Source organism: Gorilla gorilla, chromosome 11 (genome assembly GCF_029281585.2).
Source record: "Gorilla gorilla gorilla isolate KB3781 chromosome 11, NHGRI_mGorGor1-v2.1_pri, whole genome shotgun sequence".
Lineage (NCBI taxonomy): Eukaryota > Metazoa > Chordata > Mammalia > Primates > Hominidae > Gorilla > Gorilla gorilla.
This window is the reverse complement of record NC_073235.2, coordinates 136,244,134-136,267,758: the sequence shown is the minus strand read 5'-3', so window position 1 is coordinate 136,267,758 and position 23,625 is coordinate 136,244,134. Positions and strand designations below refer to the sequence as shown.

At 36.0% G+C, this 23,625-nt stretch overlaps 1 protein-coding gene across 14 annotated transcripts in view; it reads left to right on the top strand.

The window, feature by feature from the left end:
* The window catches only part of USP40 (ubiquitin specific peptidase 40), a 91,719-nt gene that overhangs the window by 10,861 nt on the left and 57,233 nt on the right, over positions 1-23,625 (top strand). For 13 of the 14 annotated variants that reach the window (XR_010129725.1, XR_010129726.1, XR_010129727.1 and 10 more), the window contains 6 exons: positions 1,449-1,595; positions 4,471-4,614; positions 6,755-6,883; positions 13,626-13,721; positions 15,223-15,330; positions 22,221-22,521. Coding sequence is in view for 11 of the 14 variants with exons in the window: in XM_031008654.3 (XP_030864514.2) it covers positions 1,449-1,595; positions 4,471-4,614; positions 6,755-6,883; positions 13,626-13,721; positions 15,223-15,330; positions 22,221-22,521 (925 nt within the window). In the remaining 3 variants the exon portion in view is untranslated. Of the gene's footprint in view, positions 1-1,448; positions 1,596-4,470; positions 4,615-6,754; positions 6,884-13,450; positions 13,539-13,625; positions 13,722-15,222; positions 15,331-22,220; positions 22,522-23,625 lie in introns of those variants that run through there. The other variant, XM_063695297.1, reaches the window with a different exon arrangement.

Sequence of the window (23,625 nt, the reverse complement as noted above, 5' to 3'; positions counted from 1 at the left end):
ATGCCTGGCTAATTTTTTGTATTTTTTTAGTAGAGACGGGGTTTAACCATGTTAGCCAGGATGGTCTCAATCTCCTTACCTCATGATCTGCCCACCTTGGCCTCCCAAAGTGCTGGGATTACAGGCATGAGCCACCGCGCCTGGCCCAAAATTACCATTTTCAAATGTGTTAATTGCTTTTTTGAAAATAGATGTGTATATAAAAATATGTGATTTTCAGGATGCTGAGGCAGGAGAATCGCTTGAACCCGGGAGGTGGAGGTTGCAGTGACCCGAGATTGCGCCACTGTGCTCCAGCCTGGCGGCAGAGCAAGGCTCCATCTCAAAAAAAAAAAAAAAAGTGATTTTTTAAGTTTGGAAATAATTAAGATGTTGTGTGTGTCTTTGAATTACTACATGCTTGACTTAGCTATGATGTAGTAAATCAGAGTATTTTCAAAACAACATATGTAAGGCCATTATAAATTAAGGACATTAACTTTTCACATATATATTATAAACCATATACTGTATAAATGTTACTTTTAGTACTTGAAATCTTCACCATGAGTTAACAAGTGCCCTATTTTCATTCCCCAAAATCTCTTAAAATAAAGCTGTTGCACACACATACAGAACTATAAATATAAATTAAATTTGCCAAATTGTAAGTGCTTATTACTAGAAATATTGTGATTCAAATGTAGTTATAGCAGATTTCATAAACCCTCTTTTTACAGACTATTCTCTTGAATTTTCATAGGAAGACCTTCTTATCCTAGCTTAACGTAATTCTTTTTTTTGAGACGGAGTCTCACTCTGTTGCCCAGGCTGGAGTGCAGTGGCGCAATCTCGGCTCACTGCAACCTCCGCCTCCCAGGTTCAAGCAATTCTCCTGCCTCAGCCTCCCCAGTAGCTGGGACTACAGGCATGCACCACCACACCCAGCTAATTCTTTTTGTATTTTTAGTAGAGATAGGGTTTCACCATATTGGCCAGGCTGGTCATATAATTTTTTTTTCTTATAACTTCTTTAGTATATCTTAAGGCAACCCTAGCAAAAGAAAATAAAGAAATGGAGTTTACATTAGAAAATTCAACCCTGCCCTTGTTCTTATAGTCTAGTCTAAAACAGTACTGTATACCTTGTATATATGCACTTCTGAATTCAGATACGTGTCTTATTGTGGTTTATATTTCCTCATAAAACAGATTTTATTGTGTCTTTGGTAAATTCATAAACTTTTTTTATATTTTTCTGATAGATTTTAAGCTAAATTATAGTCCAATTTCAAAAGAAGGATAATTTAGTGTTATGAACTTCGCAACATCTAATCAGGAGATCGACATCTTTATTTGTAATGTTCTAGAAAACATATATCTGTTTATTCCCAATATATATGTGAGTTGATGATGTGTTTGTAAACCTCTGAAATTGTTTTTCAATATTATATTCATGTCTATTTCAGGAAGACTTCTTAGATCTAACAGTAGCAGTCAAAAATGTATCCGGTTTGGAAGATGCTCTCTGGAACATGTATGTAGAAGAGGAAGTTTTTGATTGTGACAACTTGTACCACTGTGGAACTTGTGACAGGCTGGTTAAAGCAGCAAAGGTAAAGACAGATAACTGCTTTTTCCCAGGGTCCCCACTTTGTAGTTAGTACAAGTCAACTTGTATGAAAAAGTCTCGAGGATATACTTGAAGCTGTTGACACTAAGGATTGAAAAGATATTTACATCATTTTCTGTATTTTAATTTTTTACAATAATGAATTTTTAAGGCTTTCAACCCAACAGTTCACCCAACTTCCTTTTCTCCGGGGAAAACTTTATTGTACCTCAGTGTTTCGTAAGTATCCCTCCTTTTTGCAATTACTGCTGTGAAAAAAGATGTATATATTTTTATTTCTGTCACTGAGAAGCTTGTTGAGCTTTGCTTTCTTTACTACTATGAAAATAGATGGCTGTCTTCATTTTCTTAATATACAGTTATTTTATAATCTTGACATATGTTCTTCCTCACTCTGGCAAATCCAGTATAGCCTTACCTCCTCCCGCAGGTGGGAGTACTTAACTTGCTAATTAAGGAATTTAACAGAATACTTCTGATTTTCTTTCTGTACAGTCAAGCAAAATATAAGACAAAAGAAAGTCAGGACTAAAGCAACTGATATCTTTTGCCATGTGAGAGCTAAGAGGGAAAAGTAAAACAAACCAATAAACAGAATTCTGACATTTCTCAAATTTATTCATCACATTCATATATCAGTAGCCATTCCTGTAGTATAATTCATAGTTATTTTCCATTCCACGAAAGAAGAGATACTTTGATAAGAGGAGAAATGAGAGGCAACTACTGTTTAGCTTAGTGGAACACCTCCCTGGTGTTATTTTCATGCATCTTAAGTTTTGCACATTCCAGCTCCTTTCTGATATGGCAGGGATTTATTATATCAGCACTTTGGCATTTCTGAAAATCCCTCTGCCACATATTGGTGTTTTATCCCAGTACTGATGTGAGGTCTGTCTCTGTGCTTTACTGTCCAAGCCCTTTGGGTCCAGGATATCTATTTGTTCTAAGGGAGACGGACATCTGAATAACTCTTTTTGGAGGACAGATTTTAAAAAAATGTTTTGTGGGTTTTTTTCCCACTTTATCTTCTAGCAGCCATTCATTTATATTTCCTTTTCACAATTCCCTGTGATTTCTCACTATGGAATTGTTCTTTAATGTATTTTTCACACACTTAATTTCCACCGAAAGCATTACCAATGCTAGTTAATTGCTAAATACTAGTAATTCATTAACATTAATATAAAAATGATTATTATAGATAAATGTATCTATGTCTATGTATGTATATTAATACCATTTCCTGTGGCCTGGATGTGCTGTCTCTAACCTTCTCTGTCCCTTCCTTCTCAGCTTCTTGTACCTATGGCCAATATGGCATCAACCCTGCTGCTGTCGTTATTATCTGCAGTGGTGACGTTCCCACTGCTGTGGGTGATGTGATGAGCTGTTCATAAACATCATCAACTTGAGCTCAGTTCACTCAGTGGGTTACTGAACATTGTCTTAAACAGCTACCACAAGAGACATATTTATGCGGTCACTTCATTATGACAGAGATAGCACTATTCCTATAGCTGACAATTATTGAATTTTTCCAGCAAATAAAATGAGCATTGATTTAGATAATACACAATACTGATTTTGTATCCTGGAGATTATAGATGAAAGTATAATAAAACCTTAAACCCTATGCCTATAGCTTTCACGGGAAGATTGAATTTTATACTGTTTCACATGTATTTCCATCCAGTTTTTGCCCCTTCATCAAACCCAAAGAGAGAGGTTTATCATTTGCTTATTTATTTTGTATTTCACTTTGGCGTATAAACTTCAGAGTTTGGAACAGTGTTGGAAAGATACCTACACATTCAGCTTTTGGTTAGACTTCATGTTCACATTACAAAATAAGAACCTTTTGCTAAACAAATGCAGTTTTTAAATATACCTTTTATCACATTTCTTTAATTCTTTTTCAGTGGAAGTTTTTTGATCTTGATACTTCTAAATTTATATTCTATTCTATGCATTGGATTTGTTGCATTCTAAGTTTATGTTTGGCTGTACTGCTAAATAAATGCAGATTTTCTTGTCCTAAGCAGTCTTTTCTCAGCCACATTATAGTTGAATTACCCAGTTTTTTTAGATGCGTTTTTAGAGCTTGTTTGAAAATCTACCATGTTGTTATATTGCTGGGGTTTTTTTTTTTTCATTCAACTTTTTTTTTTACCCACTAGATTTGTGAAACTGTTTTTTTAGATATATTTTTAGCACTGTTAGATATATAAGATTATGGGTAATTTTACATATCAAGGAGGATTTTTTTCTCCTCACAGACCAATAATCCAAGAGGTTGGGCACAGCTGATACTCTTAAAAAGCAGCTTAATCCCAATCAATAGATCTTAGCCCTTGGGGAAGTTAGAGGCCTTTTGCAAGTCTCATGAAAGCTATGAATCTTCTCCTCAGAAAAATACATATGCATATATAATTTTTGTATCATTTCAGATCCTTTAAAACAGGTTCCTAGGTCCCCAGGTTAAGAGCTCCAGTTCTTCACTGATTAAAAAGAACTGTAGACCTGCCAGGTAAAGTGGAGACACCAAGGATGAAGGTGAAAGGCCAGAAATTGGGCAGGAAATAGGCACCACTCATCAAATGGTATTTCAGGATATCAACATTAAAGATAAAACTGGCTTGTGAATTATTAATTGTAAGCACAAATGAGTGGCTCCACCTTTAGACCCATAAAATAGATGAGTTGACATCGAGTTATGTTGAATCCATGGTAATGAGTTTATGTAATATTTCTCTTAGAACTGTGTCATAGGTTGTTTTTTCAGACCTTAAGAAACATTATGTATCCTTTTATATAACCCTGTTTTTAAAAAGCTTTGTAAATTTTTCTTTTAACAGTCGGCCAAATTACGTAAGCTGCCTCCTTTTCTTACTGTTTCATTACTAAGATTTAATTTTGATTTTGTGAAATGCGAGCGCTACAAGGAAACTAGCTGTTACACATTCCCTCTCCGGATCAATCTCAAGCCCTTTTGTGAACAGGTTTGAACTATTTTATTTTTAAATTCTTTCTTTTCCCCTCTCAAGATTGAATTTATTATTGACCTGATTTTCAGTTGGTTTATTGTGAGAATCTCTAAACCTTGGCACTATTGACATTTTTAGTTAAATCATTCTTTGTTGTGGGAGACTGTCTCATGCATTAGGGTGTTTAGCAGCATCCCTGCCCTCTACCTATTGGATGACAGTAGCATCCTCACTCCCCCTCTCTCAGTTGTGACAATCAAAACTGTCTTCAGACAAAGCCAAATATGTCTCCTGGGAGGACAGCATGGGCAAGATTGACCCTGTTTGAGAACCACTGATTTATTTAGAGTCATTTTGAATTTCCAAAGTATAGATTTGTTCCCAGTTCTTTTTATTAAACCCTTCTTTAAAATATTTGAAATGAAAATTTAAGAACAAAATTAGAAGTTTACCCTGCATTTAGAAAACTCACCATTAATTGGTACCACTAATTTGGATTTAGTTTATTTTATATGTAATGATGAATTTATGCATCTAGAAAGTCAAGAGGCAAATGGAAATTCACTAGTCTAGAATCTGTAATCCTTAAGACATAGGGAAAGAAAAGGTTTTGAAAACAAATTAATTACAAAATCAACTTACTTTATAAGCCATTTAAAAATGTTTTTTATAACATTGCTGTACATACCAAGGTCTGGGTGAAAAGAGTAATTATTTCTTATCACAAATCATTCTTATATGTTTATTCAGAATAGAACATTTATTAGCTAGCTATTGAGTTTCTGTGTAAAAAAAGTAATCTTTTTCTAGACATTCTTAAATTCAGGATCTTCACAAATGGGCCTTCCTTTACTTCAAGCCAAATTGCTGAGCTTTTTGGGGTTTTTTTTGTTGTTGTTTGAATTACCACTCAAAGGTTCTAATATTCTGTTGCCCCTGAGGCTATTATTGACGTAACCAAATAAATAATTTTCCCAGAATTAGTTAATATAATTGTTTCTTGTTTTATAAAAGATAGTTTGTCAGATGATTTTAACATACTTTGATGTAACAAAACTGAAATAATTGAAGAAATTGAGCACTTATCTAGGAAGTCCACATTCATTTTACTTTTGGATTTCTGTATTAATGGAAAAAAGTCACTGGCATCTTTGTGTACACCTTGTCTTTTGCCTGTACTAGACATTTTAAAATGCTGCCCACTTAAAAAGTTTAATATTTTAAGCAAATAAATTATTAACTGACACCCATCAAGCGGCCACCATATGTACATCTGAACATCACAGATGAGCACTGACTTGAGTTTAGACGTCAAAGCCAGAAGAGAGCTTATATCATGTAGTTTTAGAGCCCTCAGATGTGAAAAAGGCTTCTTTTTTCTTCTGCATCAGAAATTTAAATAAACATCTTTAAAGTACCTCTTAATCTAAATTAGCTTTTTATTTTATTTTGTTTCTAATTGCTAGTGTAGGAGTACATCTGTTTGATCACTCATGATTATGGAGCATATTAATTATAGAAAATGTTGATCATAGAATTAATAAAACAAGAAAGAACCTCTTCCACTAAACTGCCTCTAAACAAAAACAGTTGATAGTCATAATTAGTAAGTTCCTATTCTGTACAGAGGACTGTAGTGTCAGGAGGGGTGATAGTTGATCTGGCTTTGACTTTGAGGCACATGACAACCTAGTTGAAATAGAGGACAGTTTCAACTAGATATATATCAATAAAAAAAAGGGGATGCATTTTAAAAGAAGAGTGCATCTATAAAGCAGCATAAATAGGTATTGTACAAAGATGGGTTTCTCTTGCTAAAAATTTCTACAACAGACTCACTGATAGGGTAACATATTTCATTGTTTTATTGGCTTACATGATCTTAGCCAAAGTACATAAAAGTAACGTATTTTTCAGGTACATGTGTTCATGGTCAACTAAGAGGCAGAATTTGATTGGTGTAGTGTGACTGGCCATTAGAGCAATTAATTTAAAATTTTTAAATTTAAAGCCAATTACTTGAATTCATCTTTACTCTTAAATAACAAACAGTGAAGTTTCTTATTAATTTCAGTAGTTGAAATTATTTCTTCTTTTGATTATTATCAGCATTTTATGAAAACTATATCAATATTTTTGTTCTTTTTTCTTTTAGAGTGAATTGGATGACTTAGAATACACATATGACCTCTTCTCAGTTATTATACACAAAGGTGGCTGCTACGGAGGCCATTACCATGTATATATTAAAGATGTTGATCATTTGGGAAACTGGCAGTTTCAAGTACGTATAGAAATTCGTTTAGAAATATCTTTGCAATTTCTTTTCTATTCCTATTATTTTGTTGAGGATATTTTGTTTACCATTTATTATATATCCACTCTATAGAAAACTTTGATAGGCACTGAAAGTTAATACAGATACAAGTTTTAAATTTTTATTTCTAAATAATTTCACACATACAGAAAAATTACCAGAATAGTAAAAACACCTCCTGTATACCCTTTACCTAGATTCTCTAATTGTTAATATTTTGCCACATTTGCGCATGTGCATACACAGACACACATTATTAACGTTATCATTATTAGTGCGAACCGTTTGAAATTAAGTTGAAGACACCAGGTCCCTTTACCACTGAATACTTGAGTGTTTATCTTCTAAAACCAAGGATGTTATCTTACATGAGCATTGATTAAAATAAGGAACTTCTAACATTGATATAATACTGTTGTCTAATAGTTATGTTCAGATTCCACCAGTTTTCCAGTTCACATCCTTCATGGCAATTTTTCCCCCACTTTAGTGTCAAATCCAGTGTCAAGTGTGGTATTTAGTTAGCTAACTCTCCTGTAATCTGGAACCATTCCTTAGCTATACAGTTACTCCATTATCATAAAGAGACAGCACAATTCCTATAGCTGACAATTATTGAATTTTTTCTGAAAAATAAAATGAGCATTGGTTTAGATAACACACAATATTAATTTTGTATCCTGCAGATGGTAGGTGAACATGTGATAAAAAGAATAAATCCCGTGTCTATAGCTTTCACAATAGGATTTAAAACCAGGGTGAATTTTGTCCTGTTTATTATACGTAGTCATGTCTTTCATGGTTGCTCTTTGAAACAGTGCTCAATAACCACTGATTGAATTACATTTAAAACTTTGATCTTCCTAGAATGGTTTCCTATGAGAGGTATAAGAAGGATTTTTTTCCACTTGAAAAAATTACCTATTTCTATTTATTGAGTAATCAATTTTTCTCTACCAATCTACTATGCCAGTTCTGTTATGTCTACTCTTCATTTTTGTGTGAGTCTGTTTTTCAGCTCTCTATTCTATTTCATTGTTCATTTTTTTCTATTCCTGGGCAAATACCACATTGTCAATTTCCACAGCTTTGTAATAAGTCTTGATCTCTGGCAGGACAAGTCTCCCTACATGCTGTCATTCTTCAGGAGTGTGGGACCTGTCTTCATTTTTTATGCTTCTGTGTACATTTCTAGAATCACCTTGTCAGTAATCTCACAGATGCACACGTGTGTGCACATACACATATACACACACATACTCAGTGGGATTTCGTGTCTTCATATGTGTACAAGATATACATTTTCATTTTCTAAAGTCCCTTTAATGTCTTATTAAAAAGTTTTATAATATTTCTCAAAAAAAGAATTTTCAGATGTTCTGAGGGAAAGTGCTAACCGGTGTCTAGTTCCCAGGAAATTATAATCTATTACACATCAACCCCAGACACAGTAAAACGTCTATAAGTAAGTCACAAACCGTAATGTTAGGATGTAAAATGCTTAAAGCATAGCTTCCTGTTATCAGAAAGTTAATGCTGTTGTTGACGAATACTTGCTCCACATTTACTTGTAATACGGCATCTCGTGGTGCCAGCAGTATCCAAGATGCACAGTCCCTTTGATGACACTCAGCCAGCTTTTCAAAGTGTTCATCTGTATTTCTGACATTCTATCAGTTGTATTTGGAACGTATTGAGAGATATATGTTCTGTAAAGTTTGGATATGAAAAAAGTCAAACTGTGTTCTACCAGGAACATGTTTACCAGGGAGATGATCTATGCCTAAATTTTGTGTTTTCTGGAGTGTTTGTGGCTGGTGTATTGAAATGCAACTTTCTTTAGTATGTTGATTTTATATACTAAAATATATAAAATATTAAACAATTTATACGCTAACAACCAATAATCTTGCTAAACACTCATGTTGAAGTCATCTATGGAAAAAGACAGTTTTGTTTTACCTGTCCAAATCCTTTGCCTTCCATTTCTTTTGCTTACTGCAGTGAATGGAACTCCCATTCTGGCTTGGGAAAGCTGTACAAGCATTGCTCTCAAATGCTTGTGTCACATTTGCCAAGATACCAGCTTGTCGGACACCTTCCCAATTAGAGGAAGTTAAACACTTGTTATCCTCATCTACTGTGTTTCGGCCCTTAATGTTACCATGTTTAATTTGAGCCAATCCTTATTGTGTTATTATACCTTCCCTCGAACTACTTTCTTGTATTTTTAGTTTCCCACAGTAGAGAATCCTTAAGAAAGTGGCCTTCTCACTCCGCCTTAAACTCCCCTTATCTTATCAAATAGGCTTTATTTTGCTCTCTCTTTAAGATGAAGCCTTTCATTAGATTCTGATCGAAGCTTGTCCATGTCTGGTAAGTGTTTATTATGGTGTTCATTTTTTTTGCCTTGCCCATTCCCATTGCAGTTCGTGGCTCTTTTCTTCCAGTTGTGCCTCCACCTTTTGTGACCTTTTTCAGTATTGCCGTGTCTCTCTTCAGTCTTAGGAAGTGCTCCCAGCCTCTGTGCCAGCCCAGGTTCCACCTCAGGGAGTGTGCCCCTACATTCCTCGATGCCTGCTACAGTTTTTGCTCAGCCAGTTTGAAGATTTGAGGTATTTTTCTAGCTGGCAATATTTATCCTCAGTTTTTTGGTGCATAAAATATCTGTTTGCAATTTCATCTTCAGGTTTATCACTGAGGTCATGTACAAAGGCAGCTTCGCACTCTGGTGAGGCAGCATGTTTTGAGAGTAGTGATTCTCTCTTCCTTGAATTTCTTTTGGGTTGTGGTTTCCTGGACGTCTCTTTTGCAGTTTTGTGCTCATTTCTTCAGAATTGATCAGCTTCTTTCTAGCAGCATCAGGATCTCTTCCCAGTTCTCTGACATGACTCAAAGGGCAGGCAGGCATTCCTTCATGTGGCTTCAGTCTCTGCACTGCCTGTCCATTTTTGAAGCTCTAACACCTTAGCAAGGTCTTCCTCAGGACTTAGAGAACAATAGAATATTGTGCTTGGTTATGTTTTCTTGTTAATGGCTATCAAGCATCCCATTTGTTATTTTTTTTTTCCTATTGTTCTGTTGTTTAAGAATCACTAGCTTTTCATCCAGAACTTCATGATGTTCAGATAATGATTTTGTGCTTTAAGAATTTCACCTGCAGTAGATATATCTGGTGGACACTGTGCTTGTCTCTTTACTACCATTATCCTGACAGATCCCCTGTGCCCACAGACAAAGGGTCCCAAATATTCTAATCATAGCCAGGTAGTGTTCTTTCCACTTACAGTTCAGCAATTACTTCTTCCCTTTGAAGGAGCTGTGCCCTGCATACATGGAGTTCTTTAGTAGGTACTGCCTGTAAGGAGTAGTTTTCAGGACCAATCTCGTGTAATTTTCTCTGGGTTAAAGCCAACATTTTAGTCTCTTTTAGTGTGCCTGGAAGATGATCCCTTTCTTCTAGCATGGAGGCCACTAACTGCAAAATGTGAATGTAGATCTGGCTATAAAGAGGAGCCTGATCCATGCCACCAGCTTCCTGGGGGGACTTTGGCTTCACAGATGGTTGGCATCATTTGGAACATCATCTTGCACATTTGAGGAAGTGGGGCAAAGAAGGCTCCATGGCAGCACCCAATTGGCAGCTCTATGACTGGACCAGCCTGTCCCAACATGGCCAGGGTCAGACACTGGCAGAGTGGAGGAGGACTGGGCCCACCCTATATGTCATCTGGATCAACTTGTCATATGTTGGGCTCATAGGCTCAAGCATCATCTCTACAATGCCGGTTTGCCTCTTCCCTCCTGTCATTTTTAAATCTCTTATTCCATTGTCATAAATTTCTTCAAGCACCTTAAACATACTTATTTTATTATTTTCTTTCTGATAATTGCAGCATCTGAAGACTTTGTAGGTCTGACTTGGATATCTTCTGATGTTGCTGATTGTATTTCCTTGTGATTTTGGTATTGTGGACTGTAGGCTTCTTGCTTTGCTTGTTTGTTTGCTTTTTAAGAACTTGATTTACGGGAGTAATTTGAGGACTGAATTAAAAGTGCCTTCTTCCAAGAAAGATTTGTGTTTGTCTCTAACACAAGCCTGGGATCACTACCAGCCCTTAACAACATCAATTTGATGGTTTTAGAGCAATACAGCTAGTATGAATTTGGGACACAAACCCACATGAGGACCTACTTGTGATTATTAAAGGACATTTTTCCCCCTTCATCCAGTATCAAGGTCAAGGCAAGCCAGTTCCTCATTGTCCTTTATTGTAAGGTGGATTTTTTTTCCAGGTCGTGGTTATATTGAAGGTATAGCCATTTAAGGATTCCAACTTTTTGCCGGATTTTGTCATTGTGATATATTAAGAAGTATATATTTGGTCATCCTTTCCAGTTCCTGTTCCTAGCACAGAGCTCCTTGGAACTTCCTGAGTGATAGGAGTGTCCTTTGCTATTCATAATGGGCCCCTTTCCACCAAACCTGAGTTGATGTTAATGAAGTCACTCTTAGATGCCTCAGGATGGAGGCTGGTTGCCAGAGAAGCCAGTCCCATTATTAGAGGGTTGAAACTTTCAGCCCTGCTTCCCTGACCTTGGGGAGGGGAGAGAGACAGGAAATTGAGTTCAGTCACCAGTGACGAGTGATTTATTTAATCGGTCATGCCTCTGTAATGAAACTTCAGTGAAACCTCTTGAAAAATTAGGTTTGGGGCATTTCTGGGTTGGTGAACACATTTTCATGCTGGGAGGGTGGCCACCGCGACTCCACGGAAACAAGAGTTTCCTGAACTCTGGGCCCTTCTGGACCTTGCCCTATGTCTGTCTCCATCTGGCTATGCATTTATATCCTTTGTAATAAAGTGTAGTATAAGTTCCTGAGTTCTTACTGTTGTTCCAGAAAATTATGAACCTCAGTTGGGGTGATGGGAACCCTAGAATTTGTAATCAGCCAGGCAGAAGTGTGAGTACCCTAGGGACTCCGTATGTGGTTGGTGTTTGAAGTAGGGGACAGTCTTACGGGACTGAGTCCTCAACTTACGGAGTCTGTGCTATCACCTGATAGTGTCAGAATTGAATACAATTGTGTGACACCTAGTTGATGTCAGAGAATTGGAGAATTGATTGTTGTTTGAAAGACCAGTCCCTCTACTCCCTCCTTTGGGTAGGCCTAGGCTTTCTCTCCCCAACTCTGTCCTGTATGGGCATCAAAATGGAAGTTCAGTGTCAGCAAGATCGGTGTCTTAGTCCATTCAGGTTCAGGCTGCTCTATCACAACACTTAGGCTGGGTAATTTGTAAACAACAGAAATTTATTGCTCACAGTTCTGGAGGCTGGGAAGTCAAGATTAAGGCACCAGCAGATTTTGTGTCTGTGAGGACTTGCTCTGCTTCATAGATGACACTTTCTTGCTGTGTCCTCACATGGCAGAAAGGACACACAAAACTCCTTCAGGCCTTTTTTATAAAGGCGCTACTCCCATTCATGAGGGCTCATCTTTTGTGACCTAATTATCTCCTGAAGACCCCACCTCTTAATACTATTGCATTGGTGATTAGGTTTCAACGTATGAATTTTGGGGGAACCTAACTACTCTGGCCATAGCAGTTGCACATCTGGAGGCCTCATCTTTGGATTTCTTCCCCACATTCCCATTTCACTTTTTGACCTCAGAAGAGTTTTCCCTGATGTTCTTGCAAGCTCATGGTGTGTTTAAGATGTTTTTATTTGTTTTGGTTTTACTTTATCTAGCATTTTTAGTAATTTTGTAGCAGGATGGTTGTATCTGGCCTGCCATATTTTTCCATCACTTATTGATTATTTATTTTTGGCTTGCATTGTTTAGGACTATCTGTATTTCTGGTTTTAAGTCCATTTAAAATACTTCTGCAAGATGGCATGTATGGAAATAAAAGGCAATGAAAATAACTTACTGGGGAATTTTGACATGTTCCCCAATACCTTCATAAAATGGGGTGAAAACTTGGATGATCAGGAAATAGAAAGGAGTATTTAAGCTGAGCCTGGCCTGCAAAGATGAGTAGAATTTCCTTAGGTCAACACAAGTGAATGAGACCATATGGGATGAAGACCAGAAAATACTTTGAACTGAATTTGAATGAAAACTCAACATATCAAATTATGTAAAATGTAGCTAAAGTAGTGCTAAGCTGGAAAATATTGGAACCCACTGTATGTATTGTGCTAGAAGCTTTACTTGTTTCATATTCCCAATGTACAACTAAAGCCAGAGAGATGAAGTAAATTGTCCAGGATTGCTCAACCAGGAGCTGGAATTCAAAGCCAGGTCTGCCTCATTCCAAGCATGTGCAGATTATTGTGATGTTTTTACCACCGTTTCATCATCTTGAAACCTTTTTTTTTTTTTTTTTGACAACGTCTTGCTCTGTGTCATCCATGCTGAAGTGCAGTGGCGCAATCATGGCCTACTGCAGCCTTGACCTCCTGGGCTCAAGCAGTCCTCCTGCCTCAACTTCCTGGCTAATTTTTTTTATCTTTTTGTAGAGTGTCCTGGTCTCTCTATGTTGCCCAGGCTGGTCTTGAACTCCTGGCTCAAGCAGTCCCTCTGCCTCGGCCTCCCAAATTGCTGGGATTACAGGTGTGAGCTACTGTGCCTGGCCAACATTCCTATTTTGTTACTTTTTAAGGGGTTAGTGATAGAAACTCATACTGTTTTCCTTCCTAGGAGGAAAAAAGTAAACCAGATGTGAATCTGAAAGATCTCCAGAGTGAAGAAGAGATTGATCATCCACTGATGATTCTAAAAGCAATCTTATTAGAGGTATAGTATGTGTGTGTATGTATTTGTATGTATGGTATGTATTGTGTGTATGTGTGCATGTGTGTATATATGTAAGAATATATGCGGTTTAATTGCTAGATGTGATATTATTACCATTCATAGTCTTTCCTTAAGGACATTCTCTGTATCTATATTTTAATGATTTTTGTGGGGATTTTCTGGTTATGAATGAAATACATATTCATGGTAGAAAATTCAAGAAAAAAACAGAAAATATATAAAAAAGATAAAAAGTATAAGTAGGCCAGATACTGACAGTTATTGTTAACACTTTGATATATATTCTTTGTGTTCTGTTTTCTTTATGTTTGTATATGTATATTGGAATTGGGTTATGACTTTTTTGGCTATTATTGTCATTTTAAACCAAATTGAGCTTTACTAAATGCTATTTTGCAATTTATTGCATTTCCGTATTATCGTTTTAATGTCTATGTGACCTGAAAGTGTGTCCCCTTTTTCATTCCTAGCACTCACTGATAATATCTCAAGTAGATGACTTTTAAAGTTTGTTTAATATGCTGTTTTAAAGATGTGAGGTCTTCTTTCATTTATTCATTCATCCTTAATAAATGATTTGTTATAATTCCTGCTAGGGACCTGGGTCGAGTACTTTAATTATATTGATCTATGACTATTGTATGAATTTACTAGGGCTGCCATGACAAAATGCCACAGACTGCATGGCTTAGATGAGAGAAATGTATTTTCTGACAGTTTTGAAGGCTGGAAGTCCAAGATTAAGGTGTTGGCAGTTTTGGTTTCTTCTGAGGCCTCTCTCCTTGGCTTGTAGATGGCTGTCTTCTTCCTGTGTCCTCACATGGTGTTTCTTCTGTGTGTGTGCTTCCCTGGTGTCACTTTGTCCAAACTTCGTCTTCTTATGATAATGCCAATCAGATTTACTTAGGGCCTACTCTAAAATGGAAAACAGCCTCGTTTTACCTTAATCACCTCTTTAAAGGTCTAATCTCCAAATGTGGTCACATTCTGAAATATTGTAGGTTAAGAATTCAACATGTGAATTTTGGGGAGATACAATTCAGTCTGTCACCGCTACATCTCACCCCCTTTTAGAACTTGTTTATACTTCAAAACATTTAGATAAGACATTAATCATCTTTGTTTTTGCACTTACGTATTTCTTCCAAAAGTCTTGTTTAATATCAGTAATTTACACATTTAAATGGAAAATTCCTTTTTAATGTTGGGAATTTACAAAACCTTGAGCTACTTTTGATATTGCTCTTCAAATGGTTAAACTGTGGCACATAGAAAATGGCAAAAATCCAAGTTTTCTCAACTGAGGCTTAACCAGTTTTTAAAAAACTTTTTATAATAAAATAATTATGATGGAATCAACTTACGTGTTTGCTGTTCTAGGCATATTTAATTAGGTATAATCCTGTTGGTCTCTTTGAATTTGTAAGTATGCAATTATTTCTCATCAGATTTTCTTGAGTGACTGTGTTTCTCTCATAAGGAGGAGAATAATCTAATTCCTGTTGATCAGCTGGGCCAGAAACTTTTGAAAAAGATAGGAATATCTTGGAACAAGAAGTACAGAAAACAGCATGGACCACTGCGGAAGGTAATACATGGCATCGTTTTGGGAAGTCCTAGTCCCAAGAAATTTCATTATGATCCCAACAACATGAATTCCTTTGCAGAAGGATATTTAAAATAGGTGAAAATAAAATCACCGTATTTGTATAATGGCTAGAATCCTACTAAGTTACTTATTAAGTATTACTTACTGAGTTATTTATCATAGAAACAAGAAGTAAGCAAAAATAGTGGGGAGTGACTCCTAAAAAATGTCAGAGTTCATACCCTAAAGCTTATCATTTTACTTAGAGAAATGTCTTCAGGTATTCACCCAGATTTCACTTGATTTTTTACACAAAATTCTAGTAAGGGAATTTGCCTTTTTATCTATGGTATCAAATTTATTGGCATAAACTTGTTCAAAATATCTCATTATCCTTTTAGTGTCTGTAGAACCTGAAGCTATGCTCCATTTTCATTTCTGATGTTAATAATTTTTATTTTCTCACCTTTTTTCATCAGTGTTGCTTGGGGGTTATCAAGTTTTTTTGTTTTTTTTTTGTTTTGTTTTTTTTTTTTGAGTTGAGGTCCACTCTGTTGCCCAGGCTGGAGTGCAGCGGCATGACCTCAGCTCACTGCAACCTCCACCTCCCAGGCTCCAGTGATTCTCCTGCCTCAGCCTCCTGAGTAGCTGGGACTACAGGCATGTGATACTGCACCTAGCTAATTTTTGTAGAGACAGGGTTTTGCCATGTCACCCAGGCTGGTCTCAAACTCCTGGACTCAAGTGATCCGCCTGGCCATCAAGTTAATTTTTTCCTTTTCAAGAAACCAGCTTTTGCCTTAGATATAATTTGATGCAATGCTATTTATTTTCTCTATTGCTTTTCTATTTTCTATTTCATTGATATCTGTTCTTATTTTAAAGTATTTTCTTCTACTTCTTGGGACTTAATTTGGTCATCTTTTTCTAGCTACTTGGGTTGGTAACTCAGTTTTTTTTTTAAACCTTCTAATACTTTTAAAGCTATAAATTTTCTTCCAAGCACTAGTTATATTCAACAAATTATATTGTTGATTATAGTTATATTGTTGAATATAGTCAGTTATATTCAACAGGCTTTCATTTTCATTCAGTTTGAAATATTTTCTAATTTCTCTTATTTTTTCTTTGGCTCTTGAGTTATTTGGAGGTGTGTTGGTCAATTTCCAAATATTTAGGGGGTTTCTAGTTATCTTTTTGTTATGTCAGTAAATTGATTTCTAATTAATTTCATTGTACTTTGAGAACATACTCTATATGAGTTCAGTTCTTTTGAATTTCTTAGCACTTATTTTACGGTTCAGAGTGTTGTCTATCCTGCTCAGTGTTCTGTGTTCACTAAAGAAGTTGTTTTCTGCAGTTATTGGATGTAGCATTTCACAAGTGACAACTAGGTCAAATTGATTGTGTTCTTTGTTTTTTCTCTATTCTTATTATTATTTTTTTTTTTTGCCTTTTCTGTTAATTACTGAGGAGTTTTTAAATCGCCCAACTATAATTGTGGATTTGTCTCATTTTTTTTAAAAAAAAGTTTTGACAGTTTTTGCTTCATGTATCTTCTGGAAGCTATATTATTAGGTACATACACATTTAGGATTGTTATTGCCTCCTGGCGTGAAATGCTTGCCTTTTTTTTGAGACAGAGTTTTGCTCTGTCACTCAGACTGAAGCGTAGGAGCACAGTCACAGCTCACTGCAGCCTTGACCTCCTGGGCCCACGTGATCCTCCTGGCTCAACCTCCTGAGTAATTGCGACCACAGGCACACCTGGCCACATCTGGCTATGTGTTCTTTTTTTTATTTTTCATTTTGTGGAGATGGTGTCTCCGTATGTTGCCCAGGCTGGTCTCGAACTTCTGGCCTCAAGAGATCCTCCCACCTTGGCCTCCCAAAGTGCTGGGATTACAGGCATGAGCCACCACGCCAGAAATGCTTGTCTTTATCTCTGCTAATATTCCTTGTCTTGAAATCTACCTTGTCTGGTATTAATGTAGCCATATAAGCTTTCTTATACATGTGTGTCTCAGTATGAAGTTGGATCTTGTTTATTTTGGAAAATTATGGTTTTTAAGGAATTTGTTCATTTATCTGAGGTGTCAAATTTGTTGGCATAAAGTTGTTTAAAATCTCACCTTATTATCCGTTTAGTGTCTGTAGAATATAAACTTATGTTTCCTTTTTCATTTCTGATATTGATAATTTGTCTTTTTTTAGCTTTCTTTTTCATTGCTGGGGTTTATCAAGTTTATTAAACTTTTCAAGAAAACGACTTTGCCTGTGTTGATTTTCTCTGCTCTTCTGTTTTCTGTCAGATGACAGAGAGTTTGACAGTCTCTTCCTTTTTATTAGAATGTTTAGTTATTTACATTAACATAATTGATATGGCTGGGTTTGAATCTCTCATCTGGCTATTTGTTTTCTATTTCTCCTCTATTCTTTGTTATTTTCTTCTTCCTTTCCTGCCTTCTTTTGGATTAATAAATTTTTAGTGTCCCATTTTTAGCTTTTTTGTTGGCTTTTTAATCTATTTATTTAATTTCATCTAGCGATTACACTATATATAAATTAACATGATAAATTACAAATTAATATTATACCACTTTATGTATACTGTAAGATGCTTACAATAGTATAATTTCATTTTCCCATTCCCATTTTTCCTACTATTGCCTTCTTATATTTTACCATTACATATAATGTAAATTCCACTATATGTTACTACTTCTGCTTAAACACTTTAGTGACTTTTAAAGGAATTAAGGAAAGAATAGTGTTTCGTATTTATCTTTTCTGGAGTTTACTGCTCATTATTTATCCAGGTTTGCATTTAATATCATTTCCCTTCAACCTAGAGAGTTTCCTTTAGCATTTCTTGAAGTTCAGAATTGCAGGTGAAAAATGCTTTCAGATTTTGTCTGAAAATATTTATTTTACCTCCATTTTTTAGTGATATTTTTGATAGATACAGAATTATAAGTTAATCATTTTTGTGTTTTTCTCAGTGTTTTAAAGAGGCCCATTGTGTTCTGGCTTCCAGTATGTTGGATGAGAAGCCAACTGTCATTTTTTATTTCATTCTCTTAAATGTAATGTTTCTTTTTCTTGGTCTACTTTTAAGATTTTCTTTTTATCTTTGGTTTTCAGCAGTTTGACAATAATGTATTTAGGTATTGTGTTCCTTGTGTTTATTTTCATTCTATTGCTAAGTATTTTTAATATCTGTGGTCCAAAGTCTTTTTTAAAATTTTGGAAAAATTTTGGCCATTATTTCTTCAATTTCTTTTTCTGCCTCATCTCTCTTTCTTTTTCTGGGAGTCTAACTATATCCTTCCATATCTATGGGGGATTGGTTCTAGAATCCCCAGATGACACCCAAATCTGCAGATGCTCAAGTCTCTTTCATGAAATGGCATAGTATTTGCATACGGCCTAGTCACATCCTCCTCTGTTCTTTAAACTATCACTAGATTATGTGTAATACCTAACATAGGCTGGACGTGGTGGCTCACACCTGTAATCCCAGCAAAAGGGAGGTCTAGGCAAGAGGATTGCTTGAGCCCAGGAATTTAAGACCAGTCCTGGCAACATAGCAAGACCCCATCTGTACAAAAAATGTAAAAATTAGCTGGAGGCGGTGGTGCGCACATGTAGTCCCAGCTATTTGGGAAGCTGGGGTGGAGGATTGCTTAAGCCCAAGAGTCTGAGGCTGCAGTGAGCTATGATCATGCACTGCACTGCACTGCAGACTGGGCAACAGGATGAGACCCTGTCTCCAAAAGAAAAAAAAGGAAACAAAAAAACCTAATACAATATAAATGCTATGTAAATAGTTGTTGTACTGTATTTTTAAGTTTTTATTATTTTTCACTATTATACTGTTGTTTATTTATTTTAATGTTTTTGATTCATGGTTGGTTGAATCTGTGGATTTGGAAACTGCAGATACTGAGGACCAACTGTATGTATTCGACCATTTGATATTTCCTCTCAGGTCTTGGATGTTCTGGGGGCTTTTGTTTTGTTTTGTTTGAGACAGGATCTCACTCTGTTGCCCAGGCTGAAGTGAAGTGGCACAATCTCAGCTCACTGCAATCTCTGCCTCTCAGGCTCAAGCAGTCCTCCAGCCTCAGCCTCAGCCTCCCGAGTAGCTGAGATTACTGGCATGTTTCACCATACCCAGCTAATTTTTTGTATTTTTTTGTAGAGATGAGGGTTTTGCCATGTTGGCCACACTGGTGTTTTGTTCTTTAATTTTTTTCTTCTCCTATTTCAATTTGGACAATTTCCAGTGATCTGTCCTCAGCTTTGCTAATTTTTTCTTCCACTGAGCCACTCTTCTGTTAAGACCAACAAATGAGCTATACGTTTCAGATATCATACTTTTTAGTTGCAGTCTTTCCACTTAGCTCTTATTTAAAGTGTACATTTCTCTGCTGAAATTCCCCTTCTCTTTACCCATTCTATTCATCTTTTCCTTTAAATTCTTTAACATATTTATAATAGCTGTTTGCTATTATAGTAGCTAGATTAATTCTGAATTTGATTCTGTTGACTCTTATTCTCTTTTGAATTGACCATTCCATCTGTTGATTATGAATAACATTGTCCTGTTTCTTTGCATGTCATATAATCTTTTCAATATAAATTTTTATTTTTTAATTACAAATTGATAAATTTTAGTTGTATATATTTATAAGGGTACAGATTGATGTTTTAATTTGCAAATACAATACAGAAAAATCTAATGAACATATCCATCATCTCAAATACTTATTTTTTGTGGTGAAGTTTATTCTCAGCAATTTTGAAATGTATAGTATGTTATTATTTTCTGTATTTACCATACTGTGCAATAGATTTTTTAAGAAAAACAACTTATTCCTACCATTGAATTGAGGCTTTCTATCCTTTGACCATCATCTCCCCATGTCTTGCCCCCCTGCTCCATATAATCTCATATTGTGGATGATGTGTTGTGGAGAGTCTAGATTATGTTATTTTTCTCTGAAGAGCTTTGCATTGCATTCTAACAAGCCCTCAAATTACCTTTGAATCTTTTAGATTCTGTGGAAGTTAAATTTTGGGCTTTAGGGTGGGTCTGTTACAATTTTGGCTTTAGTTCTAGGGAATAGCTTAGCCCTGGGTCATGGTCCTTTCTCTTACAGTAGGGCTCAGCCTGTGGGCAAAATGTGGCCTGCTGCCTGTTCTTATAGTCTTGAGCTAAGAACATGCCTTACATTTTTAAATGGTTACTTTTTAAAAGGTGAAGTGAGTACTAAGTAATGTTCTCAGTTTTGCTTCTAAAATATTTACCATCTGGCTCTTTAAGAAAAAGTTTGCTATCTCTTTCTAATTTGGTAGGACTTGAACTCCTTGCTCTTTCTTCTTGGCATCAGGCAGCCCTGCTCAGATATCTAACCTCCTAACTGATACTCTCTGCTGGGCTCTTTGAGCTGTCCATTCTACCATTTAGGAGTTAGCCAAGGATTTAGGGGGATTTGATACAGAACTGGGGCTTGTTCGTGGGATCTCGCCTCTCTGGTATTCTCAGATTCTGTCCCCTCAGCCCAGTAAGACTCTTGCCTTTTCTTGAAATCTGTTCCATCATGCACTGCTACAAACTGGGTAGTAGGTAGGTGAGTGCAGAACTCACCTGGTTTGCTTCCCTTCTTTGAAGTATTATATCTTCACTTTATGCCTACTTTGGGTTCCTTTGCCAACAGTTGTTTTCCTTTTTTGCCTAGAGTTTATCATTTTTATTAGGAAGATTAGTCGAAGAAAATTTCTTTGTCATTAATGGGACTAGACTGCACTGATGTTTGAGGCTTAAAAGAGTTAATTCTCAACTATCAAACAAAGAAAAACGTGGCTGTATAGAAAGTTCATTACTTAAAAACCCAAAGAACAAAAAATGAAAAGAAAGTTCATTACTCAAAGCTTTCAAGTTGTTGATACTTTTTTGTACCTTAAACAAATTAGCTACAAGGCTATTTTACCCTCTGTTCTCATACACAATGTTAACAATGTTGTCTTTGGGTTATGCCCTACACTCTTCTGTTTGTTGATAAAATAATACTTTTGATTAGAGAGTTGACATTACCACAGATTACTTTCTTTCCAAGAGAAAAATTAGCAAATCACCTTTCCAGGGTGATTGATGAAGTACCCAAGTGTCAAATTTAACTCCCAAGTAATTTTCTATATAAAGTAAATTAGGCTGAGAGAAAAGAAAGAGACTCAAGGCCAGACAGAGGTTAAAGAGTGAGAGGATAGGGGCCTAGGGGATGGGGAGGTAGAGACAGGCAATGGAGAAAGAGATTTTTTTCTTCTTAATCCTTTAGCAAGAACTTTGGGATTGTGACTTAACCCTTACTATGCTTTGATTTTCTGAGCTTGTCTGCCAGCTTTTAGAACAGACAACATTCACTTTAGTTCAGGTTAAAAGATAATTTAGGTTGATAATTACTACCTTATCCCAACAGAGTCTGTCTGGGTTTTCAAATTATCTTTTATGGTGGTACACTGTGTGATTGCCTTTGTTTTGTGCCTTGTTTAGATTGCTTTTAAATATTTCAAAAGTGTTTGTTCTACCTAATCTGTTCCAGTTAAATACTTTTTTAAACAGCACTAGTGAGGTGTAATCAAAATGCTTTTTAGATTGTGGCATAGCGACCTCCTCCCTGGATGTCACTATCAGACTATTTAACAGAGCACTGTGGTTTTATTAAATGTTTTATGATACCAGATGGATTTTCCCCCGTAGCTGGCCAGGTCAGAAATAAAGATGAAGTTAAATGATCTAATCACAGAAAGGAAGAAAACATTTTTTAATCACATCTGATTTTTGTTTAAATAATTAACTTAGCATTTGTTTTTTTGTTTCTGTGTAGTTCTTACAGCTCCATTCTCAGATATTTCTACTCAGTTCAGATGAAAGTACAGTTCGTCTCTTGAAGAATAGTTCTCTCCAGGCTGAGTCTGATTTCCAAAGGAATGACCAGCAAATTTTCAAGATGCTTCCTCCAGAATCCCCAGGTTTAAACAATAGCATCTCCTGTCCCCACTGGTTTGATATAAATGATTCTAAAGTCCAGCCAATCAGGGAAAAGGATATTGAACAGCAATTCCAGGGTAAAGAAAGTGCCTACATGTTGTTTTATCGGAAATCCCAGTTGCAGAGACCCCCTGAAGGTATGGAAAGAAAAATGTTCCCATTTGTTTCAGTTAATGGCTTTAGAAGATAAACATGGAATGCTGTTTGAATTTTTATTCTTTTAAAAAAAGGTTTACTCTTGGAACATTTTTAAATATTTTAAAGCTAACAAGAACTATATTATGCCAAATGAAATCTAATAATTTGACATTTTATAAAGATTATATACTTCTCTTTAATTTTCTACCCTGTAATAATGTAAGATCATCATTACATTTTCAAAATTGGATTTCCTTGGATAGCATAAAACCTTCTTGTGTTGGCAAACTTGAGTGCGATTGCCATGTGCTCAGACTTGGCTCTGTCATTCAGCCATATGTTGCCTTTGAATTTTAAGTGGCCCTGGTCTTATTTTTATATCTTCTCCTTTATTTTCCTGATTCTTTTATAACTTCTCCTTTATTTTCTGCTTATTTATATCTTTTATTTCTATTATTTATCCTTTATTTATATCTTTTCATATCTTCTCCTTTATTTTCCTGTTTCTCAATAAGACTTTTTGTTTATTTATTCATTTATTTATTTTTAGAGATGCAGCCTCACTCTCTCGTCCAGGCTGGAGTGCAGTGGCATGATTGTTCACTGCAGCCTCTAATTCCTGGGCTCAAGTGATTCTCTTCCCTTAGTAGCTAGGCCTACAAGTACATGCTGCCACACCTGGCTAATTTTTTTCATTTTTTTAGAGACAGGGTCTCGCTGTATTGCCCAGGTTGGTCTTGGCCTCAGATGATGCTCACACCTCAGCCTCCCAAAATGCTGGTGTCATCGGTAGAGGGTCATGAGTGCAAGTTGTCCAGGTTCTTGGCATTTCGAACAAAGAATTAGAGAAAACGCCCAGCAAAGCAAAGAATGAAGCAACAAAAGACCAAAAGCAGAGATGTATGGAAAACAAAAGTACACTCCACAGTGTGGGAGCAGCCTGAGCAGCAGCTCAAGGGCCCAGATACAGAATCTTCTCCGGTCCAAATATCCCCTAGAAGTTTCCCATTGGCCACTTCATGCTCACCTCATGTAAATGAATTGGTAGCCCGCAATCAGTCTGATTGGTTGCAGAAAGCAGCCAACCAGAGGCTGAAGTGAAG